Source organism: Drosophila erecta, unplaced genomic scaffold (genome assembly GCF_003286155.1).
Source record: "Drosophila erecta strain 14021-0224.00,06,07 unplaced genomic scaffold, DereRS2 tig00000092-arrow-pilon, whole genome shotgun sequence".
NCBI lineage: Eukaryota > Metazoa > Arthropoda > Insecta > Diptera > Drosophilidae > Drosophila > Drosophila erecta.
In genome coordinates, this window is record NW_020825207.1 from 10,869,114 (window position 1) to 10,894,305 (window position 25,192).

The following is a 25,192-nucleotide window of genomic DNA, read 5'->3' on the forward strand; positions in this document are numbered from 1 at the left end:
GCACTCCAAAAAACACGCAGAGCGAAACAAAAATGGGTGTAATATGCATAGTGCCTTCTGCCTGGGCTCAAAATACCCTTCCTTTTATTACCAACAACTTGGGAGCTATTTTAACAGATACTTTGTAAATATTACAGCAATAGTTACGAATGATTAATATTCGACTTTGTCAAAAACATGCAGCGGATAGTAGGGAACTATCTTATAGGCAATATGTTGACACATTTTTAAGTTTTATATTACTCAACACTGCTCATTTTTATAGAGTATTCCAACATGCAGCGGATAGTACGGAACTATCTTATAGACAACATGTGGACACATTTAATACAAAACTTACTCAACACTGCTCATTTTTATAGAGTATTCCAACCCACAGGAAGTACAACCAGACTCGCACATGTGGCGCGCTTTTCGTTTCGGCTGGGGGGATGAAAACCCTAAACAGGAGCAAAAAAGGATACAGGAGCGAAAAAAGAGGAATCGCTACACGCCTTTGCAAGGGGGTGTAAACAGCAGAAGCAATCCTTTTTTTTCTCGCTACACCGAAACGAGTTATTTATTGCATTTGCAAATTTTACACAACATTTTGCAGTTACCTCGGCGCCGTAAAATCCTGTGCCCCTCCACTGTGCCCCGCAAAAGGTGGAGCCGAAGTTTATCGCGGTAAAAATTGATTCAGTTTGTACACATTTGCATGTGTATCGGGGGGCAGACTCTGCCACTGGCTTTGTGTAATGCGAGGCTGCAAGTTCAATGAAGCCAAAAGGTGTTGCCTTCCCATTCCTCAAGCCGTGAAATGGATGTGCAAATATTTTCATAAATTTGTATGCCAAAGTTTCAGGTGTCATGTTTGAAAACATCCCAGAGAAAGCCCGAATTTCGCAGAGAAACGTGAAAAAAGCAGTGCTGGAAATTTGATTTTTGCGGTGGCAATGAAATTTTGATTTCTTACATACTTAAAAAAAAAGCGCTTGAAAAATTGCAGCGATAATTTTTGATAGAGCTGTAAATTTCAGTTTGATTCGGCGGAAACAGCTTATGAAATTGCAATGTAATTTATTGTATCCCATAAATATCTTGGAGTTACTTGTGACATTTGGATAAGTGGAAAATTGGAAAGGTTAGGTGAGCACATTTTTGATTTCCCTTTCATTTGCTGTGCAACTCTTACTTTTGAACCCTTTCCCGAGGATGTTTTCCACAAAAAACGTAACTAATTCGCATGTCCTTCCGGTTGCCACTTATCTCTGCTGCTGTTATTTGGTGAAATATGGGGGATGTCAGGCCAAATAAAGGCGACCAATAAAAAGTGTGGCCAAGATAAGCAAAGTGGCGCAGACAAAGCCCGCAAAACAAAACCGGGAAAAAAAGGCGACTGGAACCAGGTTGGAAAGCTGAACAAAAGCTGGCTATGATTTAAGTTTGTTTTTTTACCACCTCGCGCCGGCAAAATTGATCAAGATATATAGGTGTATTTTGCGGGTAACCTGGTTAAGTGCACAGTCCAGCTGTCAAGATAAGTTGCTTGTTTTAGGTTCTGGCTACACTTTAAGCCCTTAATATGTGTGTCCAACTTTTGTTTAACTTTATTCGGATTTCTTAGTGTTTCACCCGTATCCTTCGGACTTCCCCAAGATGAATGCGTCCTGCTTATCTGGCGGTCACTTTTCCTCTGACTCGATTTCAATGTTGGGGATTCCCGCTTTCCGGGCTTTCGTTGCCTGTCAAACGGTGTTTTAGTGCCGGTTACCAGATACTCTGGTCCGCCCGATTATCTCCTAGCTCCGTGCTGAAAGCGATATGTCTGCGCGGAGGGCTGTCCCTTGTCCTTGGGAATGGGATATCCTTCGGCCTGACAGCATCTTAACTAATATAATGCCCAATTTTCTGTGGTTTATGGCTTGCAACTGTCAATGCCTCGTCCGACCATCCATCTAAGCATTTGCTGGCGAGCTTTTCACGGGATTTTCCCTGACCATTGAAAGGTCGTTATTTAAATTGATATAAATGATATGTCCTTGGGTTGCCACTCCTTCTTTTTGAGCTCTGTGTTTGGTCAGTACTGTGACACTCGGCGGGGCTGTAAGTGAATTTCAAATCGACATCAACGCTAAGTGACTTTGATTTATCATTGTGCATGAGTTATTTGCACACACGTTTGTGTCTCGACCACTATTTGAGCAATTCTCCTTGTCCAGAGTGCAAACACAGGGTCCTGTGGACACAGCTGTTGGACCCGCATGCTCAGGATGCACGCAAACAATTAGCTGAAGTGGGGCTTCTGATTTTAGCCACACAACATCTTTCCAATCACATTAAAGCCATCGCCTTGGCGATATTTTATTGGGCAGTTTGCGCGTCTTTTAACAAATTGCAGGACATTACGTTTTTATGTTCGCCAGCACTTGGTCCTGTTTGAGTGTTTATCTGACTATATCTCAAGATTCCCGCTTAATGGCAACGCTATTGCGAAATTTCATTTGGCTCGGGCAATTAAAATGCCACTGAAGTCGTTATTCAGATGGCTAGCTGCATTTAATGGAACACACTCATCCTTCGATTTCCTGCACTTTATGACTTATGCGCCAGTTTTTCCGAAACATTTTCCGAGCTAATTAAAGGACATCGCACAATGTCCTCCGCTTTTTCTGCGTTCGCAAGAATAATGTCAAAAATATTAATTACTTGCCATTATTCACACGCCTACACTCTTGATGCTCTCGAGACGCAGACTCAGGTGTTTCCTTCAATCCATGGGATTTTCCGGGGGTTGCTTCGGTGGGTGGTGGGTGGTGGGCGCTGAGTGGTGGGTGGTTATATTTCATGCCCCAACAAATGCTCCACAATCATTCAAACACAGACACCGGGGATTTGTCGCCGTCTAAGCCCAACGTTGAGTTGAACAACTCAATGAGTGGCGGAGACCCAGTTTAAATGAAAGTGAGCTCCCGGCATGTTAATTATTTAGAAAGCATTCAGATTTATTTACTTAATTCTTCTGCCTTTTTGTTGTTGGCTTTTTTCCGCTTGCTCCCTTATTGTTCTACGTTTTGTATTTGTTCTCGCGAGTGAGTTGGCAATTGTTTTACAAACAGGGGCTGCCACGTAGTACTGCGTCAAATGTGTCTTAAGGGAATTAGATCATTACATCTGGGATACTTTAGGATTCCATTCAACCAAAGCTGTTATAGACCTATTTGATAATATTGTACTCTTCCCATATTTAAATTATCTATCTCACAACCAAATGATAGGTAAGCCATCATTTTGTAGGCAATAATATGTATTTTCAATACATATGTGTATGAAAGAAGGATGTAGGTCCTTCAATATTAAAAATAAGGTACGCATAAGGTTTAAATTATTAATAATTTGCACGTTTTTGATTCGAGTTTTCTTAGTAGGGAAGTATTCCTTCCAGTTGCAACTTAAATTGTTTGCCTTCACCAGGACTTAACAGCTTTGGTGGAAATGGAAACCAACAATTCGGCACAATTGACTGGGCAGTAAATATTTTACTTACTTTGGTTTACTGAGCCACATATTTCCACCACCCCCTTTGTTTGTTTTTTTGGCCTTTGTCCTGCCGTAGGCGTTTTGGGTTACTTACTTATGTGGGCGGCTGTATTTGTCGAGCACTTGTTTCGGCACTAGATTTATGCCTTTTCTTCTGCAGTTTCGGTTTCAGTTCACTGGGACCACTCCCAGTGCAGGGATATACAAGTATTTTATTTGTTTTACATGGATTTGTGCCTGGTTTCGTTTTGCTGCGCAGTAAATTTGTCGTATTTTATGGCATCTGATGAGGAAAAGCAAACACGAGTTCATCGAGGTAAATCCTTTATTTATTATGACCTGTACTAGAATATTCAGCTTGCCACATGATGCCTTCCCTTGCAGTTGATTAGAGTTAAGAGACAATTTTTAATTTCTCGTTTCTTTTTATTTCGCTTCATCATTTTCTTCAGTCTTCGTATAAGAAATAACATTTTTGTTGTTGCTGTGGGTGTCTCTATCATTTAATTAAATATTTTTGCGTATATCATATTATTAGATTTAAAGTTACGTTTGCCTGGCTTCAATTTGCCTTTCCCTTGCTCTTTTTGCACCTTTTATACACAAACTGCTTTTTATTTATGTTCAAATTGTATTTTCTGTCGGTTTTTCTAAATGCATTTCGTGCATAGCTAGCCTGCTTTTTGATTTTACTTATTTAGTATGTACGCAAATACTTTTTATTTTAGAAATATTTTTACACTGGCTTTTTGTGTGCTCTGTGTGGCTATTTTATGCAAATACCGGTTAGTTTTGCTCGCTATTTGCCTTGCTGTTGTCGCATTTAATTAAATTATTATTCGCAAATCAATTTCAACCGAAAAATAACCACGAATGAGCCTTGATTCTGAGTTATTGCTTTTTGGAAATCATTTATTCTTAAATCAATAATCTATGCACTTGACTAATATTTTGAAATGCATTCCATAAATTATTTACAGTAAACGTTCAAGCACTCTGCTGAGTGCATCGCCATTGAGGGTTATTTACAAATTATATTTATAATTTCATCAACTTTGAGTTCTGGCTCACTAAGATAATATAGGTGTTATAATTTAATTTTTAGTTTTCCACTTAATATTTCGCATATTGTCATTCGAGATGTTTGCTAAAGTTAGGAAACTTGGGAATATGGTTCAGCAGGATATAATGGATGCCAATAAACCTCTTTGGCAGTTGGATTTATTCAGTTAGTTCTAGGCTGGACTGGACTGGACTATTTGGTCCCCATTAGTTTATTTGTCTGCCAAAGTGTGTGTCATTCTCTCCGTATATCCCAAGTGTTGAATACATATTCGGTAAATTCATGAATCAAATCAAGAAAATCCCATTAACTCCTTTAGCCTGCACCCTGCTCCATCGTTATACCTAGCATATATTCATATATGTATTTAAATTCACTTGTAAGTCCTTATTCGCTAAATGCTATCTAGAGTATTCGAATGCTAAATGCCATTTTAACTATGAGTGGGAGAGAAAGAGTGAGTGAGATTTGAATGCAGCTTAGCTTAGTTGGGGGCCAGCAAAATGGTTTCTTTGAAATCGTAATCGTCTCTTAGTTTAGCGGTTAGTATACATTTCTAATATATCTGTTATCCGTAGGTAGTTAAGAGTATTTGTATGCTTCCTATACACGTAGACATATCCCTTGTTTCATTTGACGCTTGTTAAACTTTGTGGTTTATTCGAAAAAAAAGTTAACAAAGGTAAATCACTATGGTGTCGCAATAGTGAGCAATCTCGATGATGCACAAGTTTTTCTTGAAGCTCAGGCACTCAGCTTTTGTGCGATGCAATTGTTTTCGATAAATCATATTTATATGAGCCTCCCATCTGCTTAGGGTTTCTTGGCCATTCGCAGTTGATCAAAGATCACTTTAGTTGTGTGCCATAGCGCACTAGTGCCTCATCGAAATTTCCCACCAAGAGCTACCAGTTTTAGTGGCTACATCCTCTCCTAAACTCGCCTTAAACTAACCTCTCACGTTCCCTGTTTTTGCTTGTGTAAACCCCCTTGATTTAACCAACTCAGAACTGGCCACTGGCCTTGGCGCTCTGTACACAGCCCCGATAGTTGTTGTTGTTGTTGTGGTGGTGGTGGTGGTGGTGGTGTAGGTGGCTCAGCCCGACCATTTCCATATCCGTCTTGGTCTGGGAGACCCGCTCGCCCGTGCCACGCCCACGTCATACGTAGACCACATGCGGCTTTCCCGACGAGGGGGGCACGGGCGAAGGACCAGCCGAGGAGTTGGAGTGGTTCAAGGACGCCGCCTGCTTCAGCTTGCTCATGGTGTGAGTGTCCGGATACTCGTAGTGGTCGAACCGCTCGTAGAGATGCTCCGGCTCGTCGTCCGCCTCCTTAACGGGCAGCTCCCAGGGCTTCAGGGCCCGGTACTCATTGGCTATGGTCTGGGCCGCCAGGTAGCGCTCCAGTTCCAGCTTGTCCAGTTGTGGCAGAGTCGTCTGCTGGTACTCGTGGTTGCCATTGCCCCCATGGGACTGCAGCGGCATGGCCTGATGGTAGTGGTGGTGCGCCTGCAGGGTTTGGGCATGATGCGGATAGTTGAGGGTCATGCCCAAGCCGTTGACATGGTTGCCGCCACCCAGGGTCATGCTCATGCCCAGGCCGAGACCTCCGGGATTGTGACCCTGCAGGATGCGATCGTGCACGTTGATGATGCTTTTGCTGCTCCGCATGGGACCCCGTTCGTGGAGCAACTTCCTCCGCCGCTTGACGAAGCGCAGGTAGTAGAGCACGCTGATGCCAATCATGGCCACCAGCAGGCAGGTGATCACCGCACAGACCACGGTCACAATGTGGGCGGGGCAGGTGATCTCGCCCTCGCTCATGGTCAGGAGCTTCCTGCGCGTTCGCACCTTGTCCCGCCAGATGTCGCAGCCAATCTGCTGCCGATCCATACGCAGGATACCGGAGTTCCTGTTCGAGGAGGACGTGGCCAGCTCATAGGCACTGGGCTCGGTGGTGTGCAGGGCATTCACTATATGCTGCTCGGCTATGTAGGCAGCCAAAGCGGCCACTCCGTCGTCCGTGGAGGCCACAGCGGTGGCCTCATCCGCCTGCTCCTCCTCATCGGCTTCCTTGGCCAGCGCAGCCACCGCCCCGCCGGCAGCGTGCTCCATGGCGGGATCGACTCCCTCGAAGTTGCCGGTCACCAGTCGCCAGAGCCACAGCAACGAGCAGTTGCACTGCAGCGGGTTGTCCCCCAGATAGAGCTTCTGCAGCTGATCCACCGGGAACTGAGCCGAGTACAAGGTCTGCAGGCTGTTGCTCTGCATGTAGACCTCCAGGATGTTGGGGTTCCCCTGGAACAGGCGCATCGGTATGTCGCTCAGCTGGGGATTGTTGTTCAGGTGGAGCGTCTGCAAGTGGGTGTTGTCCACAAAGGCTCTGGAAGAAAAGCGAAATACTTTCGTTATGAACAACTAACATTCATGTTATGCTTATGAAAATATAATCAACGTCAAGAAGAAGGAAACTCATGAATTTTACTTTTAAATCGCTCGAAGCACAGAAAAGTACTTTAATGCACTCGTACTTTTAGTTAAAGTGATTTCTAAAAATGTATACATTAAGTTTAATATTTATTATTGTTGAAAATAAATTCCATAGAGTCGAACGTAAATTACCGAAATAATTAGAATATTATTCAAGGCAGTCGCAGTTTTCCCACAGTGATGGCTTTAATTAGCCGACTGACTATCTCTCTCCGCCATTCGCACTTTCTTTTTTATTATTTTGCCAGGCTCCAGTGCTCTGTTCGTTTTAATTATGCAAGCTGCACACTGCACGATGCATCAGCATTCAAGTTAAATGCCAGGCAATGAAATACATGAATAACACACAACCGCTCAGCAGTTTTCCCAGCATTTTCCGGCGACACACACAGTCGCACACACATGACAACGTCAGAGCTTCGACTTAAGCGACATGGATTTATTTAGCCTGCGTCTATTTCAACTTAATAAAGGAGGCGGTGGATGAGCGGAGGGGTGGAAAAGGGAGGCATTAAGGGCAAAAGGACGAAGGACGAGGCAGCAAGCTGACAAGGCTCCATGTTATTCGAGCTCCGTGGAGCGTTGTCGTAAATCCCTGCCAAGTTAAGTCAACGCGCTAAGTCGCTGACTTGGGGGAAAGGATGCAGGACTGCAAGGATGCAGGGCCAGTGTGTGTGTGTGTGTGTGTGGTGTGTGTGTAGTGCATTACCCAATACCTAAGACCCAGACCAGATCCTGCCAGACTGTCTCAGATGTGGCTGCAGCTGAACGAAATAAGTGCAACGTGGCGTATGAGCAACATTCGGCCAAGTCGGAGGAGCTCCGTGCTGACTTGACTTACTCCGCTGACACAAAGCGAATTTGTCGCTTTTAAGCGTTCTGAAGCAGGCCACATTTCATTTCAATACTTGCAGCTTGCGACTTGCATTTCATGTTAAATGAACGCATTTATTGCGCAAGCTGCATTTGCACTTGCAGTTGCATTTCCCAAGGATCCAGGGATCCAAGGATTCAAGGACCCGCAGAGCGCATTGATTTGATAAGTGGCCGCATTTTGTTAAACCCTTCGGGGCCAAGAGCTTCCAGCGAATTCATTCGACTGCGACTGGTGATGAATTCGAATGGCAGTGGCAATGAGAACCAAAATGGCTTGTCAGCTCTAGAGTTTGGAATTCATTAGGTTGACTGATGTCCGAAGGGATTGGTAAGAGGACTTGCGGCAGTTGTGTCGCTCAAATATGAGTATAAAATATTTATTTTATAAATTTAATTGAATCGCTATTAAAACCAATCTCAATGGTTTCCTTTCCAACTGTGCAGAAACGACTGCAAGGTGCCTAGAATCTCAAAAATCTACCGCCATTCCCAGCCAGACACACTTATCATTACCACACAATGCCCGCCAACCCGCATTCCAATTTACCTGTACTCCACTACTATCGTTCCAGCTTTTGCACATTCAATTTCATGGCAAGTTTAACATTCAACTTAGTTAAGTTAAGTTCGAAAAAACCTCAATTGCAGGCGATCAACGTAAAAAAATGGGTCTTTGCATTACCAAAACAAACTCTGTCTGCATACGACATAAGCCGAAACTTACCCAAAACAATTTAGCGGGTAGCGCCAAAGCCGCACGAGCAAAAAATAAATTCAATTATTTGTGCAAATATTATGCAAATACCCCAGCAAGGCGGAGCCAACACGGAAACGTGACATCTAAGGAAGTTTTTGGGGCTCTTTCGAGGGGCTCCACAGGTTGATGATTTACCTCATAGACCTGTTGTTTGGCCTAAAGTGCAGCTGCCTAAAAAAGCAAGTGACAAGGCAAACAAAATGGCGGGAAAAGTGGGTGAAGGGGGGTTGCGTGTGCTTCGGACCCACCCTTTTGCTGTTTGCCTTTGGTTTTTGGTCTGTTTCCCGCGATTCAAACTTCATTTTGCATGTTTCATGTTCTCGACTGGCTTCTCAACCTCCCCTGATTTTGGTTTTTCTTTTTTCCCGACTATTTTGTCTGCGTTTGCCAACGTCAAACGTGCGGAAACGGAAACGGGTGCTATGGGTGAATGCATGTGTGTATGTGTGTCTCTGGCTGCGTGTGTGAGCCATAAATGTTTGCCTTGTTCCGATCCTTCTTTTTCCCTTTTATGCAAATTGTCTGTGTGTGTGCGCGGGTGTTTGTGTGCTGTGCGAATCTGAATTGGAATTGCTCGAAATCCGATTGAAATGTTTGCTGTCCATGTTCGCTGGGTTCAGTCACGACTGCCAGGACTTCCAGAGCGTCAGAGTTCAGTCACATCGTCAACTCGTTGGCAGGATGTATGTTGGATTGGTGTCTGGACGGTCAATCAGGCGGCCTGTCAAACAGTTTGTCAGTCGCTTTTTGATATAGTTTTGAATGGAAGTCAATCGGTTCGGTCGGCCGACTGCCACAAGTCCCCACATCTCCCTATTCATTTGATTGACGTTTTAACTACATCAAAATATAAAAGCATAGGCACTCAATAGGCCGACGATCTCCACTTTCTGGGGTTGTTGAGCTCTCCGACAACTTAAGCCAATTCACATGCACGCTATCTCAAAAGCTTGGGGACACATTATCTATCAAACGATATGGCCGCGCAATTTGTTAATGACATTTTAAACGCTTTTAAATTACGTATACGCCCACATGGTCCTTTCATTTTTCACCCATGCGATGGACAAGTGGGCGTTGTTACAAGAAACTGCCATGTAGAGAAACTTTCCTCCTTTACGCCCCTTTAATTTGACATAATCACAGTTTACTTATAAACATAAATCTTGGAGAAGTCAACTCCAGTTTTATAACATAGCTGCGGATATAACTTGGGAAACTAAAAGGAGTCGCTTGACCACAGACTTAAAATATTTTGTTGCACACTTTAATCCTTCATAAGGGGTCATTTGAATGCTCCAGTCAATTTATAACATACATATACATATTAACTACATATTAATGGTAATTTGCTGCGTTTTATCTAATTATGTCACAGCGTAAGCACAAATGCAGGGAAAATGTGTGGAGAGCTAATTAAGCTCGTACATCACATGATGGCATTTATGGCCCAGACACTTGGCCATTTTCCTGGCGTGTTTTCATTGCCCGCGACATTTGCAATGTTTCCCATTAAAGACAAGAGGTCAACGAGTGAGTGCTTAGAGTGGCCATTAAATGGGGCTCTCAATGCGATTATCAAGCGTAGAGTCAATGACTGCCATTTGCAGGAGTTCCTTTTTTCTGCGCTGCCCCGATTGAGGGAAATGTTAATAAGAAATATGTCAGACTAATGAGCCAACAACGGAGGGAGAATCTTAGTAAACAAGAGCAGAGTAAATTTACACAAAAGACTCAGTCAAAATGGTGGCCCTTTGCTCGGTCTGCCTTCTGTTACTTGTGCCCGAAAAAGTATGCAATGATTATTTTTCCAGAGACAGCGTGCAACAAAAAATTTGCAAACAACAGAAAGCAGAAGAAAAGACAAAATGAAGGCAGGAAGAAATTGCGGAAACGGAACAACATAAACATGCCATATTTCTACATAAATTATGAGCTGGGAATTTTTCAAGGCGGCACCTCAAGTCGTGAGTAGCTATTATGCGTATTTACCAGGGGAAAAGGGCCTTTAGTCTTAGAAAGTCGCCCGTCCATTCATGCATATGCATTTTCCCCACCCTTAACCCGCTACTGCCTGCGAATTCGCGAGAGTTGAATTTAAATAGGGCTATACAGGTGAGAGTTATGAAGGGCAAAGGTGGGGAGCAGCTCCAACTTAATTAGCAGTGCTTTTAAGTGATTCTGTTTAAATGAAAAACAAGACAAGTGGCAATTGCCAAGAAATTGGACCGAATACATTATGAGATGAGGGAAAGTAGCTAAAAATAATTGGATAATTGTAGCATTTCATGGAAATAAATAAACTGTATTTCCGAGATAACACTTAATGCTTCATAGGCCTATTAATAGCTATGACTTATGTAGTTATTAGGGTGCGGCACATGTCCTGCATCCTTTTTGCCCTCAAAGACTTTATTTCTAACCCATTACAGTCCGCACAGTCCATTACACTCGAATTCAACTCGAATTCTCCATTGTCACATTCAACTTCCTCATCCTGCTTCCATCCTCATCAGAATTCAGAGCGCAGTCAAGGCAGTTGGGCCTGTCCCCAAAAATTGGGGCTCCGCAACCCCAAAGCTGGCCGCAAAACAAATGTCACACATGCATCCCCGACCCGGTTCGCATAAATTTTAAAACAATTAGTTTCAATTTTGAAACCCACAACCAAATAAACCGGGCAACACCTACCGTCCGTTTTCCCGAGTGACTTTCTGCCATTAAGTCATGTTCACTTTCACATTCCCTTTGATATAAGCTACCGCTTTCGAAAATTCTGAAACTCCTGTTTCCAGGGGTTGTTTGTTTTTCAAAGGGGCTGAGAGTCAAAGGGGGGTGAAAGGGAGCGGACAACGTGCTGCTACCTAATGAATTTTGCAAGGACTCGCGCTGATTGTTTGGGTGTAAGGATTTCATAATGAGCAGCGATTTGTGGAGGGGGAAAGCACACACGGTCTTTTGGAGAAATGTATCCTGTCGCTCCATAAACTCGACTATCAACGTGTCGCCATCGCTGCTCGTCCTTTTCCGCCGGCAACGTATCCCCCTTCAGATTTCAATTAACGCATTTGCATAAATATTTACGTGTATGTGTCGCTATCTCTTTCTGTGGGGGGTTCTCTGTCTATCCCCCTTAACTTGAAAGCACTTTGCTAGACATTTCTGTGACGGAAAATATGGTGAAGGATTGTAATCTTGGCTTTTACCTTGTAGTTAAAAATCCAAAAATGTTAGGGATAAATTGTGTATATAGTAGAAACGAAATCAGACCTACTGATGTATGACCGTCCAAAGAAAGTTCTACAACATTTACCGTGCCGCTTTCTTATTTATAAGCGATCTTCCCACCCAATTTATACAAAATCCTGCGAATTTGAGTTATCTATTGTTCGTCAGTATCTGAGTCGAGGCAAACATGAATTTAGTTTGCAAATCAGTCAACACAGACACACTCACCGTACATGTAGTGCGCACACACTGGTATGCAAATGTGTTTGTGCAGATTGAGCAACAATTTCCACAGTCTGCGAACAATGTGTGTAGAAAAGTTTACACAAGCCTGAGACAGAGACCAAACAAAAGCCGAACAAAAAGCAAAAGCAATTACAAAGGCCAACAGAGTGGGTGGTTGCCAAAGCGGGCGGAAAATGGGTGCGCTGGGCGGATAAGCCTCAGCCAAACTTGGGCCAAGAAAATCAAACGAAAGTTTCAAATTAAACTCATTTAAATGGCATACGATGCTGCTGTCTGCTTTCCATTTCCTTCGGCGGGGAGTCCCCCCCCCCAACCTCCCCTCTCATCGCTTGTCATGTAAGTCATGTTAATGTCATTGTAAAGCGGCATGTCGCCCTGGGGGCGTGGCATGTGGCTGCTACCGAGCGCAGATATATATCTGCCACATAGCTACTACCTCTCTGCTGTCGGTGGTTGATTGACATGGCCAATTCAAAGGAGGCAGGCAGTCGTCGGGACTCGTCCATTGATTTGATATGAAAATTGCCCGGAATTATTGAATTAACATATGCTCGAGTTGAGCTCAAGCATGTGCCACTGCCACTGCCACTGCCACGCCCCGCCCCGCCCACTCGCCGCCTCTTCGGTCGAGGGCGCTTGTGTGGTGGCATCTTATTACCAAAAGCGTATTAGCCATGATTGATTGCATCGAGCAATAATGATTTGTCTGCCGCTTAGTTCTGTAGCGGAGTAAACTTTCAAATGAATACACCAAACCGGGGATTGAAAATTACTTAAAGCTTATTGTTCAGCTTACATTTAAAAATTATATTATATATGCTGTCTTATCGGTACAGAGATACAGGCCGAATTAATTGAATTATCTGCCTAACGAGACACCTGGTTCTGCGATGGGTACAAATCAAATGTTTAAGGGAAGGAAAGGATATTTTATTGCGGCCATAATAAGCCATACTCAAGATAATGTAATCATTGCTAGTAAACTGGTAGATACCTAGATACATAGCTACATAGATAGATACACAGATACATTTTTAAAAAATTAACTAAAATCATCTGACAAATGTCGATGTCGTTGATGCGCAGTGATTGATGCTGATTGGCATTATGTATATGATGGGTTATTTATAGAAAATGAATTGTATAGAATTGTTTTTTAAGGTGCATCAAGTAACTAATGAAGAGCGAGAGAGCTAGTAAATCGAATGAGTCTGTTGACTATTTAAAGTGCCATTGGATAATTTGAGGTTCATGCTGCTTATTGTTGACTTTAAGCCCCAAACATTGTGTTGGAAATGACTTTTATTCAGCTTAGCTGCAAACACCCAAAGGATGCCAAACTTTCAAGCAGCTTGACATCATCTTACGCTGCTGTCTTGTTTATTGCGAGCTCGCCCTGAAGCGATAGCGAAACAGTTTCCTTTCCGTCTGACCCACTTTCACTTGTACTTGGGTTCACAGAATCGAGCTGTTGGGTAAAAGTTTTGGCCAAGAACTTACCTCGAATCGATGCGCTGCAAGAAGTCCAGTCGGCTCAAATGCAATTCGCGCAAATGAAACAGATTCAGGAAGGCGACGGCGGGCAGCTGGGAAAAGCGGTTGCCGCCCAGGTTCAAATAGGTGAGGTTCGAGAGTTTCGAGAGCTGCTGTGTAGGCACCATCTGCAATAAAGGGGAGAACAAGTGGCATTTTATTTGGGAAGCGTTCAAAACAAAAATCAAAAGTTTGGCCCAGCTGGCTCAAATTAAATATTAATGCAGGCCACTCAACTTTAAAAACGTTTTGCGGTGGCAAAATGAGCTTCCCTACAGCCCGAAAAAGTGAGCACTAAACAGTTAAAAAAGGAAATCAATAGAAAAGCGTTGCTTACGCGACTGCAGCGGAAACGGAAACGCGCGTCATGTTCTTCCCCTCTTCCCGGCTTTTTTGTTCCATCACTCGCTGCCCAGCAAATTCGTCTGTGTTTTTCGCTTTTTAGGGGCAATAAAATCAATCTTGCAACGAATTTGTTACAACTACTGAGACAGCTTCGAGGCGAGTGTGGCATGCATAAAAGAAGAGGTTTCCTTTTTTTCGAATGGAGCGGGCCAAAAGCTTTTGGCTGTAATTTTGGCTGCCACTTGTGTTCACCTTCCCTTGCACCCCTTGTTCGTCTTTCGCCGCCCTTCTTCGGATTTTCCGCTTTCCCCGACTTTTCTCTCCCTTAGCGTGTCGGAAGCTACGTGCCAGACGTCCGGACACGAACACACTCCGCGATAACGTAATGAACTTCTGGGTGGGGGGGAAAAACCCGGGAAAGCGGGGAAAATATAGAAAGAAAGTGGGGAGAGCCTGAATGGGGCGGGGTCTGGTGTGTAGCAAATGAATTCAAATGCTGGCCCAAAGTTCAGAAGGCAGCAAGAATGGCTGAAAATTAAAAGGCATTACGCATACGCAATGTAGGCCATGCCGGGCAATTGTTTAACCAAATGGCAACACTTTTTTTGCCCCCCATTATTTATATTGCAACCCCCGGCGATTTTTTTCCTTTCTGTGCGGGTGCTTTCATGTTGGCACTGCACTCAAAGGAAAACCCGGCAACTGCTGGACTAATTAAAAGGCTTTTCCTCTACAGTTCCGCATTTCCCACAATTTTCGGACGCAGGCGGCGGGAAAGCGGCGTGAGTGGAGACTGTAGAAAAGGGAAGGGTTGCAAAAGACTCAGAAGAGAAAGTGAAATTTATTGAGTTTGATTTTTCCATTCAATTTCCCATTTCCTCTCACTTCCCAATGGGCAAAATGCAGTGGCAAGTATTGGGAAAGTAAAAATGAAAGCTAATTGCAGAGTAATTGCCAAATGAAATCAGTACAGTAAAATCATTTGAGCTAGCAAAAATAGCTCGCGCCTTAAAGCATTAAATATGTTGACGCCATCACCTGTAAAAATTCTCAGATAGAAAAACATAAAATTTCGCAGTTGTGCAACCCAACGTAAAATTTATGCAACGGAATACAAACAAAACTGAATGATAAAATGCAAATAAATAAAGCACGTATACACGCTCGCCCCTAAAATAATATCAGAATATGGTTTTATTCAAACTTTATGCGAATTTATTCTCAAATATTTTTGCAATTAGTCCTTTTAATCTGAAAGTTGAGTGCCATAATGTTTCTGTATTCATATTTATACACATAATGCAAAATAATAGCGCTCAACAGAAAGTACACACACAATTCTTTTTTACCATTCATCGCAAATATTTTTATTAAATTATGAAAATGTGAAATTGTCCATAAGTTTTTTTGTTGGCTTGCATAGAAATATTTTGAATTTGCACAGAAAAGAAACCTCATATATTTAGAATAATCCGCCTATTGTGCGAATTTTTCACTGTTACTATTTATTTATGTATTTCCCTTTATGAATTGGAAGTTGATCAAAGTTAATCGAAGGCCATTTTGATAATATTTAATGTTTAAAGAGTTTAGTACATAAATTCAAGGAAATCTCGGACTCATGCCTCAAGTTATCAGCTGTTCCAGATTCACATTAGCCACATATGCCCACTCCATTTAAGGCAGCTACTCAACACAATTCATAAATCACTTTCAGCACCTTCCATTTTACAAGCAGCATGAGTTGCTTCAGACTCCAGTAATAATGCCATTGCGTTAGTACCCTTTGACCCCTCTGTTTTCCGGGAAACTATGCAGATGCAGACAACAATTTCATGCACTAGCCGCATGCCAAAATGGGGCAGAATGTCTGGCGGCGGATATACCCTCTGTGCATAATAAAACAACAATCTGTCCAATAGGAAAAAGAATGTCATTTGAAAATACCGGAACAGGAACAGGTTTACAGCGGCAGATTTAGCCTGGCACTTCCTGGAAGTGCTGCGAATAAAGGGTTCAGGGGTTCAGGGGTTCAGGGGTTGGCGAGTGGGTGGTTGACCGACCGACCATATTTCAACTACAAAATGCCAAAAGGTATTTTAAGTAGTTTCGAACTGATTCCGAGCGCCATAAATTCCTCCGCACCGTCAGTTGCCGTTGACTACACGCGGCTGCTGCTGCTGTTGCTGCTAGTGCACCTGCTTAGAAAGTCCTTTTTAGCCATCAGACAGGACACACACGCACACTTTATCCCTTCCTAACGACCCGAGGCATATATATGTATATGTACCTATGCAGATTCCCAGCCACACGAAGGATTGGAGGCGATCTGGAGTCCAGAACTCGGCTGCATTGCATCCATCAGTTTGCATAAACAGGTTCCTGATGTTGCAACTACAGAGAACGGTTTTTTCTTAACATACTTTGCCCTGAAAGAATATTTAACAATCCTTAATGGCTTGTTGCACTCGTTGAACTGCTTACTGACTTGGAATTTATTATCATTGATCACTTGAATTTAACAATATTCAAACTTTCCTAAACTCGAAACCTTTGCCCACTTCTCTCTGTGTACGTGTTACCTGTGATTACATAAAAAGGCATTTCTGGAGACCGAGCTGCCCTCCCATTTCCATTATCTGAATGTGGGATACCAGCCAGGACATGCAGTTTCGCCTTTGAGCAGGGGATTTGCACAACTCAGCTGAAAGTTGCGCACCTCCGGCAGGCTGGAACACAAAATGTGAGTCCTAATGATATGGTTTGGTCAATTTAAAGCCGAAGGACTCGGCTTGAAATGGACCACAGCTCGACTGAGTTTTGATTGGCAATACTCGATAAGCTAAATGATATTCCAGTTTCTCTTGCTTAATTTTAAAGGTTTCTTTTAAATACGAACCTAACAACTTTAATGCCGATTGGACTTCTATCTTGCATTGCAAGCGAAATGCTTTCTTTGCCTACATAATTCTCGCTTTCAGCCTAATCCAAACCACTTTCGCAACTGAAGAACCCTGGTTCAAGACTACATCCCACATTTCAGCTTTCTTTGATTTCGCATCATCGTTTAAGCTTTATCCCGACCTCTTTCAATTTAAGTTCACCATTTTTGCACAACGCTCTGCTCGTAAAGTTTAGGGCAGCTTTAAGCTGGATCAGTTGCTGGGTAACGAGTGAGTCCTTGGGAGGAAAGGGAGCTCAGTGGAGGCGCCGAGGAGCAGGCGGCATTTAACAACGTCCAGGAAAGGATGAGACCATGGCCGAGGGCCTAAGCAAAGAGTGGGCCACAACAGTAGAAATCAGGCAACACGGACATGTTTGCATGCATAAATAGCAGAAAGGACATGGCTGGCAGAAAGGAGTCCTCGAGTACCGAGTGCGTGTATCCTTGCCATCCTCGTGTGGGTGTGTGCGAACGGACAGCAACAACGAGTTATGGTTATTAATTTTGCGTATGCAAAATGCAGCTAAACTCCAGGAAGGACGAACTTAGGCGGGGCGTTGGAGGGGTGGGAAATCCGCTTTGGCAAAGTGTTGCTCACAGGATTTAGTCCTGGCAAAGTGTCTGAATTTATGAGACCAGCTACGCTAGTTTTGTGCGGCTATGGCGGCGACATGTTTGTGTAAGTTCACACTCGGTTTTTGTTTGAAAAGTGAATTCTCAGACTGTTTGAAAGTGGATTATTTAACGGGCAATATTTTGGGGTGCCATTGAAGGTCAGAGATGAAAAATATTTGAGTAAATCCACTTTTAAGATAGGATAATTGAATAAGATACAAAATTAAGTCTTACCGTGAGATTATTATCGGACAGATCCAGATGTTTCAAGGATATCAGTCCCTCGAAGGCACTCAGATCCAGTTCGCTCATCACATTGCCCTGCACGCTGAGGGCCAAGAGCTCCTTTAAGCCCTCGAAACTGTCATTCCGCACAAACTCGACCAGGTTCAAGGACATATCCAGGCTCTTGAGGGCATGCAAATGCCAAAGATTAGTGGCTGGAACGTCTAGCAGTCGATTATTCCGGAACACGAGCACCTCCAGCGTGTTCATGCCCTTGAAACAGTTGTCCTCCAGGCTGACAATATTGTTGTTCGTAAGATCCAGCTCCACCAGGGAGGCCAGATCACTCAGAGCGGTGGGATGCACTGTCTCAATGCGATTGAAACTGAGATCCAGGAGCAGCAGATTGGTTAAGCCCTTGAAGGCATGCTTGTGCAGCGAACTGACCAAGTTCCGGCTGAGATTCAGGGTTCTCAGTTCCGATTGGTACTCGAAATTCTTGGAGCCCAGCGTTTCGATGATGTTCTGCGAGAGATCCAGTATCTCCAGCTTCATGTAGAACGGCAGCGAGAATTCCAGGGTGCGAATCCGATTCACAGTGAGGTTGATGTATTTCGTCTCCGGATTCAGTTGGATAGGCACATCCTCCAGAGCGGCGTCCACGCACAATGCTCTGCTGTTGGCCTCGCCCCCCAGGCACTGGCATTTCGAGGGGCAGAAGGCGGTGGATTCCAGAGGCAGGATTACGAGGATCAGCAGGAGGAGCAGCACTGGGATGGCTCCACTAAGCCATGGCCTACTCCTTGTCGTTGCGGTTACTCTCGTGTGGTCAGGCATTTTGTGTTGACTCTTTGAAGGCTCTTCCTCTCGACTCGATAATTATTTGTTGACCAGTTTGTGGTGAAAGACTGTTACCACCATTTCATGTCCGACATCTTGGCAACGGAAGGGTTCTGCAAAATGGGGGAAGGACAAAAGTGGGCTTAGCATTTTCCAGCAGTTTAAACTGAGTTGCAAAATATATTCTTTGATAAATAATTGTGCATTAAATTCATATTCCGTTCATTTCTAGTGCCAGTAGCCACAATTTCTTCGGTTCTTGCAACTGCAAATTAGCGCATAGTTTAATGAAGATACTTTGCATTTGGAAATGCAATATTTAAAAGGACTCAGCGACTGCTCCATTCTATTCACACATTTTTGGAGAGCGCCCCTAGTCCTCGTTATTTTTTGGGCATTTCACGAAAAACTTTTGCGGCAGAAGAGTCACTCCACGACTCTGCAAGATTTATGTGCATAAGTTGGTAGCTAATATTTCATAAAAGTCGAGACGCAGACACAGAAATAAAGTGGTGGAGAGCTGGGTCTCCTGGCGTTAACTTTTTTTGTGCTGACAACTTTGCATTTGAAACTTGCTGACTTACCAGACAGGATTGGAAGGACGAGAGGCTGGTTAGGCACAGTCGGCTGCATTTTATGGTTTATAAGTTTTGCATAATGCAGTCGGACCGTCTAATAGTTATGGCCATGAAGAGCCCACCTCCCGCACAAAAAAAACAGAAATGAAGAGTTTTGCAATAGAAGTTTATATGCATATTCGGAAAAAGCATTCTGAACTTGTTAAAATACTTCCTCAGCCAAAAGTAGGCAGAGAGCAGACAGATGTGCATAAAATAATACCGAGCTAAGTAAAGTAAAGTCATTCGGACTATTTCAGCTTAAAGTAGCCTACTTTTGCGAACAAACAGCTCCCAAATTGCTGCCAATAATCGTATTTGGCCGACTTAAATTACATATTTGCCCGGTGGCAACACTCAATTAAGTAATTAGCAAATCAGACGAGGAAAGGGGCAAGTCAGCCATTCAATTCCACTTCTGAGTGTCTGTCTTTCAGAGTCAGATTTGCATACAAAGCAGAGACAATGGGTTGAGCCCCTCTCAACTCATTTTTGGCCCCATGAAAAGCACACACACGCTCAGAATAATGGCCTTAACTAGCTGTAAAACAAATAACAAAAAGCAAAACGCAAACTTTAGAGGTTTCATAATGTCAACAAAAGTTAAAAGCTCACAGAGAACTCCCCCGTGCCACAGCCAACCATTCATTCATTCATTCATTCAGTCAGTTGTGGTTCTGGTTCATATTTTACGCTTCAATAAAATTGGCGAAAAAGCCCCAACCACTGCGTTGGAAAAAAGTGAAAATTGTGAAAAATTCACTCCCGTGTGAATTATTAAGTTTCACATGGCAGTTTCTCTTGTTGTTTTCTTCCTTTAGCAAAAAATACGTTTGTGAGTGCGGCAGAGGGGGTGTGTTTGTTTGTGTTTGTTTGCAAAAAGCACACAAAGTTTTTAATAAACTTTCGCACGCCAAGCGAACTCAACTTTGAACCGCCTGCGACCCCTCCGGTGCCCCAAAAAAAATTGTTTGAGCCAGGGGCGGAGGCCCATAAGTGGAAGTGGGGGCTCCACACACAAACAGGCATGATTTCATTGTGGCAAATATTTTGAAAGCCAACTTGGCCAACGGGGGGTAGTTGAAAATGGTTTTCGGGACCTGTCAAAGGCCAACAAGTCGAAAGCTGGGACCTGCACTTTGGCCACTCGCTTTTCCACGGGGGCTGAAAAGATCGAAGAGGTCGCTTTTAATGGGTTAATTAAATGAAGGCTTACTAACCTTGTCAGGTAACTATAACAAAGAGCTGTTCTCGAGTATTGATTCTTAGGTGAGGCTGACCTACTATTGCCATTAAACTCTGGCTTTATTTACTCATTCATTCATCTTCTGTTTAAGCCGAAGATGATTTCTTTCCGGGATTTGCAGCCTGAAGTTAAGAACAGCTAGTCCTCCCTTTAAAGACTCCCTCTACTCATTTAGGCCTGTCTATTCGCTGGTCTTTCCCCTACTTTCCAGGTTCACCATATTCATTCGGTTTATGACTGCAGCTACACCAGAAATCCAATCAACAAAGTTGTATGTGCTGCGCAGGACAGTTCACCACCACCACCTGAATACCACCTTGCTCTTCAGTTTTATAAGCTTCATTTAATTATATTGACATTGCTGGAGTCTGCTGCTATTCATTTTTTATTTTTTGGGATTTGGTTCAGGCGAACAAGCTTGTTTTCTTGAAAAATTCTGAAGCAGTGACACCCGAACCGAGGGTGTCCTTAACCCACGTTCCTCATTTGAACTTAAATGCCATAAAAATGAGAAAATAATGTCGAAGTGGCAAGAGGATCCAGAGCTACAAAAAAGCGCCAGAGCAGAGCAACAAATGCTGATAATAGAAATAGCGAGTCCTTCCCCCAGAGAAGCTAGCAGCAAGGACTCGCAGCGCCACGCATAAAGTTTACACATAAATTTTCCACGAAAAGAGCCAAGGACCGAGCATGCCATTGACTTTAAAGGCCACAAATGGCAATCGAGGGGTCGCGGGTACCTGGGTGGATTTGAGGTGAGGTCAGGGTTCGGCGCAAGTAGGGAAACCTGGCAAGAGACTGGGAAACTGGGAAGCTGCTAAACTGGGAAGCTGGGTAGCGAGGCGAGCAATCAAAGGTGAAAAACTTTGGTGAACTATGCGGAGAGCACACAAAGTCAATATTAATATTCACTTAGTGGGGGAAATGGGCGTCAGGGGGCGGTGGGCGGTGGGCGGGGCACTGAGACTGACAATGGCCTGGGAAAAGGCAAATGCCAAGCAAATTGAAAATGCGACGAAAAACGTGAGTTGCTGTCTTGCCGCTCCTCGCACCCCTTACACTGCGAACAAATATTGGTAAGTTATGGTATTTGCTACTGCATTTTATATTATGATTTCATGTCCAGAAGAATTATCACGCTCATATCATTTTAGTGTTATATTTTATATATTTTGTGATCATCATATATAGAGCTGACTTTTTCTTGAGTAGCAACGTGCCCGAGTGCGTTTATTTTTATCAAGATTAGCATTGGCTCCTCCACTCGGCACTGGGTCTCTCCTGGTCGTTTCCCCAGCCCCATCCCATCACCATCTCCATCCCAAGACTTATTGGATAGGCAAACACTCTGCGGTGGCAAAACAAAGAAATGAATTCCCAGATTTTGCACGCACAAATTGTCTGCGGGGAAATGGAAATGGGTGTTCATGAGTTTTGCCGGCATTTGCCATCAAAGATGAATTGCTGTTGTCACCAGTGCTGTCCCCCGAATTTTCCTGCTTATGGCGGCAGTTTGCCAACGCTTTCCACCAATGCACTTTCTTCTGCCAGCATTTTCGGGCTCAAAAAGAGTCCACTGCACGCATAATTAATGCAATTGTTGGTCGCCTGGCAGGCAAATAAGAGTTTTGTTGTGTTTCTGGTTTTTTCGGTCAGCGGAGGCCAGAGTGAGTGGTCTAAGTTTGTTCAATTAGTGGCTGCCACAAGCCGACAGAAATAAATGCGGAATGAGTCCTGATAAAATAGTGCACTTGGGCAGGATATGGTTTGAAATGCATGAGTTCTTAAGTTTATGCATGTGCTTTCTTTAATTTAAAAGGATAAAAGAGCTTACGGGGAAATGCCACAACTAGCACTGCAAATGCTGGCCGGAGGACTAAAAAAAACTAAAAAGCGCACATGCGCTGGCCAAGAATTTTAATTTAATTTAGTTTTTTTAACACTTTGCTTGATTTTGCAACAAGCAGTGGGCAACGAAAATGGCTTAATAACCAACAGACCCCAGGCAGCAGCCAAACAAGCGGCACACACACATAGCACTATTCCATCCAGAGCAGCGCAGTTTTTCCCTGCCCAGCCCGCTATTTGCCCCAAGTTTTCCCCTTTTCCACTGAATTTGCAGACGCCGTGGCAGACGCCAGACGAGACGCCATGCGGCAAAATAAAAACCAAAGTGCAACAAAACCTGCACCGAAAAAAGACGCTCTCGCGAGGTATTTAAAAATATATATCTTTATATACGAGTGTGCATGTACAACTGTCGCTGTGTATATATCATTTCGCAGAGTGTTTCGCCAAGTGGCCAAGTGGAGAAGTAAGAGAAATAATGCGACAATTGCATTAAGGCTACCAGCGCTGAATGCTGACAAAAAATATATAAATATAGTGAGAAGACGTGGGGCTGGCAAATGAGAAATGTTATCTTTATATGCAGCTTCTCTTTTTCAGCGCTGCGGTGCACTAAATGTTTAAAATGGCTTAGAGATCCCTAACTCGCTTTTATTGCGCTCCGCTTTGGCCAGGATAACGTTGAGTTAGTGAGAAGTGGAGCAAGCAGCAAAAGTGGCCATGTGCTGAGCTTCAGATGATAAAGCAGCAGTTGCAGCACCCAAGACTTGGGATCTTTATTGTGGCACAGATATGGGAGGAGAACCAGGCGGCCGCTAACTATTTTTAAGATACTTCGTGCCCATTCCCATAGTTAGGTGGTTAACTAGGTGCCCAGGTAAAAGTATCGTCAAAAACTAATACCCACCACCGGGAAATGTTCTTAAATATTTAAGCACAGCCAAACTTCCGGCCAGTTTTCAAACGCTCCAGAAATCGATATTGTTTGCATAGTCAGCTTTCAAATATACTCGTATGTATGTAGGTAGGAAAAGAGTACAACGCACTTTGCGTTTTGGCTGCTGCCCCAAGCTCGAAACTGGCCAAAAAAAGGAGCAGGAAATAAATGAGGCAGTTGGCATAAAAAGGGGCAAAAAGGAACTTTAGGCCACTGGCACAATAATTTGGCACGCAAACCTTTTTTTCCCCTCTTGGCGAAGGGGCATGGGGCATGGGGCAGGAGCGGCAAGCGGAGGTGCCACAAGCACACACTCGTGCAAACATAAATAAAAAATGAAGTGAAATACATTTTCGGAGCCAGAGCTGCGAGTTCCCAGTGCCGAGCCAGTGGAGCACATTAAAAAATGGCCAAAGTCAACTCGGAACGGGACATTGGGGATGTGGCACACACCAAAAAGTGCTGGTATTAAAGCGTAAAGGAGCGGATATATCTAGATTTTGGGGCAGGTCCTTCGTTCTCCTAATGCCGTCATAGTTTGCCTTGCGAATAAACATATAACAATTAGAGTACCCGTTCGCACAGTTCGCTTTGTTGGATTGCCCACTTGGGGTTGCTTTTTGTACGAGCGGCATAAATGGGTTAAGGGCCACCTATGCGAGCTGCCATATTCGGGCTAAATATTTGAGTGGCTTTCATATTTAATTCACTTTAAGGGAGTCCCCGTCGCTTAGTTTTTTTGTTTCAAGAAAAGGACTATTCAAATGAGCTCCAAAATTTGGGTCAAAGTTCAGGGCGAGGGTGTGTTCTGGCTGAATATTTATGGGACCATGTGGGCGCCATGGTCTTGAAGTTGGTCTCCAGATAATGTGTGGGTCAGGTCGGGCACGTATAGCACAAAAGGAGCATAGCAAGTGGAAAATGTGCAGCTTAATGTGGCGTAAAATTAAGTTTCAAATAGATCGGTTTATTTTCTAAAACTAAATCTACAGCACTGTGCTTTGCTTGCCCTACATATTACTTGCTCAACAGTTGTCATTAAGTTCTTGTCAGAAACAAACACATTACACATTTATCAAAAGGGTTAAGTGAGTGGAGGTGCCCCTGCCCCGATTGCCCACGCAAAATATGTTGTAAAAATTTCACAGTCAACAAACATAAATTAATTTAACAAATGAACAGAACTTAACAAACACCGAAATGCGACAAAAAGAATCCCAGGAATTTAACCTGAGCCCATAAATATTCTTCACCCCCTGGCTTTCCTTTCGGGCAAAGAAAACAAATGTTCATTAATATGCCAGACATAGCTGGGCAGGGGGAAATCGAGGAAATGTGGAAAACAAGGGACATGGAATTTTCGAAAAATTTATTAATTGGCAGCTAAATGAGAGGCAGGAATTAACATGCTCATAATTTTATTAGGCACACGGAATAGCGTTGGGAAACAAACTTTTGGGTAGAAAATGTTGCAATGCCTAAGAAATCGCCGAATATATATGGGGAACACTGAGCGAAACAAAGAAAGAATTAATTAACAATTTACTTCAGGGCTAAGGAACATTTAAATCGATAAATTACACAAATAGCGACCAAACTGACATCGTTTAAAGCCAGCTGTTGGCGTACAATTCCGCGTAAGTGTTCTTCACTTTCCGAGGCTCCAGACAGCTGGCCACGCCCCCTCTCTGCCACACAATGGGCGGAATGGTGGGTGGAAGGGGCGGAGTTTTTGGGGCGGGAGCGAAAGATCCGAATTCATTGCCTTTTAATTGCAGCTGGCAGCGAGAAACGAGAGACTTTCGGATGTCTGCTCATCGATTTGGGGACTTTTCCAACTGTTTTCCTCGCCTTTCTGCCA

General features: G+C 43.6%; 1 protein-coding gene across 1 annotated transcript in view; it reads right to left on the minus strand.

Annotated features, from left to right (window-relative positions):
• Nucleotides 1-3,912: 3,912 nt before the first annotated feature.
• The window catches only part of LOC6547979 (leucine-rich repeats and immunoglobulin-like domains protein 3), a 74,140-nt gene continuing 52,860 nt past the window's right edge, over nucleotides 3,913-25,192 (minus strand). Inside the window, exons 3-5 of the mRNA XM_015156772.2 lie at nucleotides 17,853-18,796; nucleotides 13,682-13,842; nucleotides 3,913-6,967 (exon numbers count right to left, since the gene is read on the minus strand). Of these exons, the coding sequence (XP_015012258.1) occupies nucleotides 5,743-6,967; nucleotides 13,682-13,842; nucleotides 17,853-18,680 (2,214 nt within the window). The 5' untranslated portion in view covers nucleotides 18,681-18,796 and the 3' untranslated portion in view covers nucleotides 3,913-5,742. The remainder of the gene's footprint in view (nucleotides 6,968-13,681; nucleotides 13,843-17,852; nucleotides 18,797-25,192) is intronic.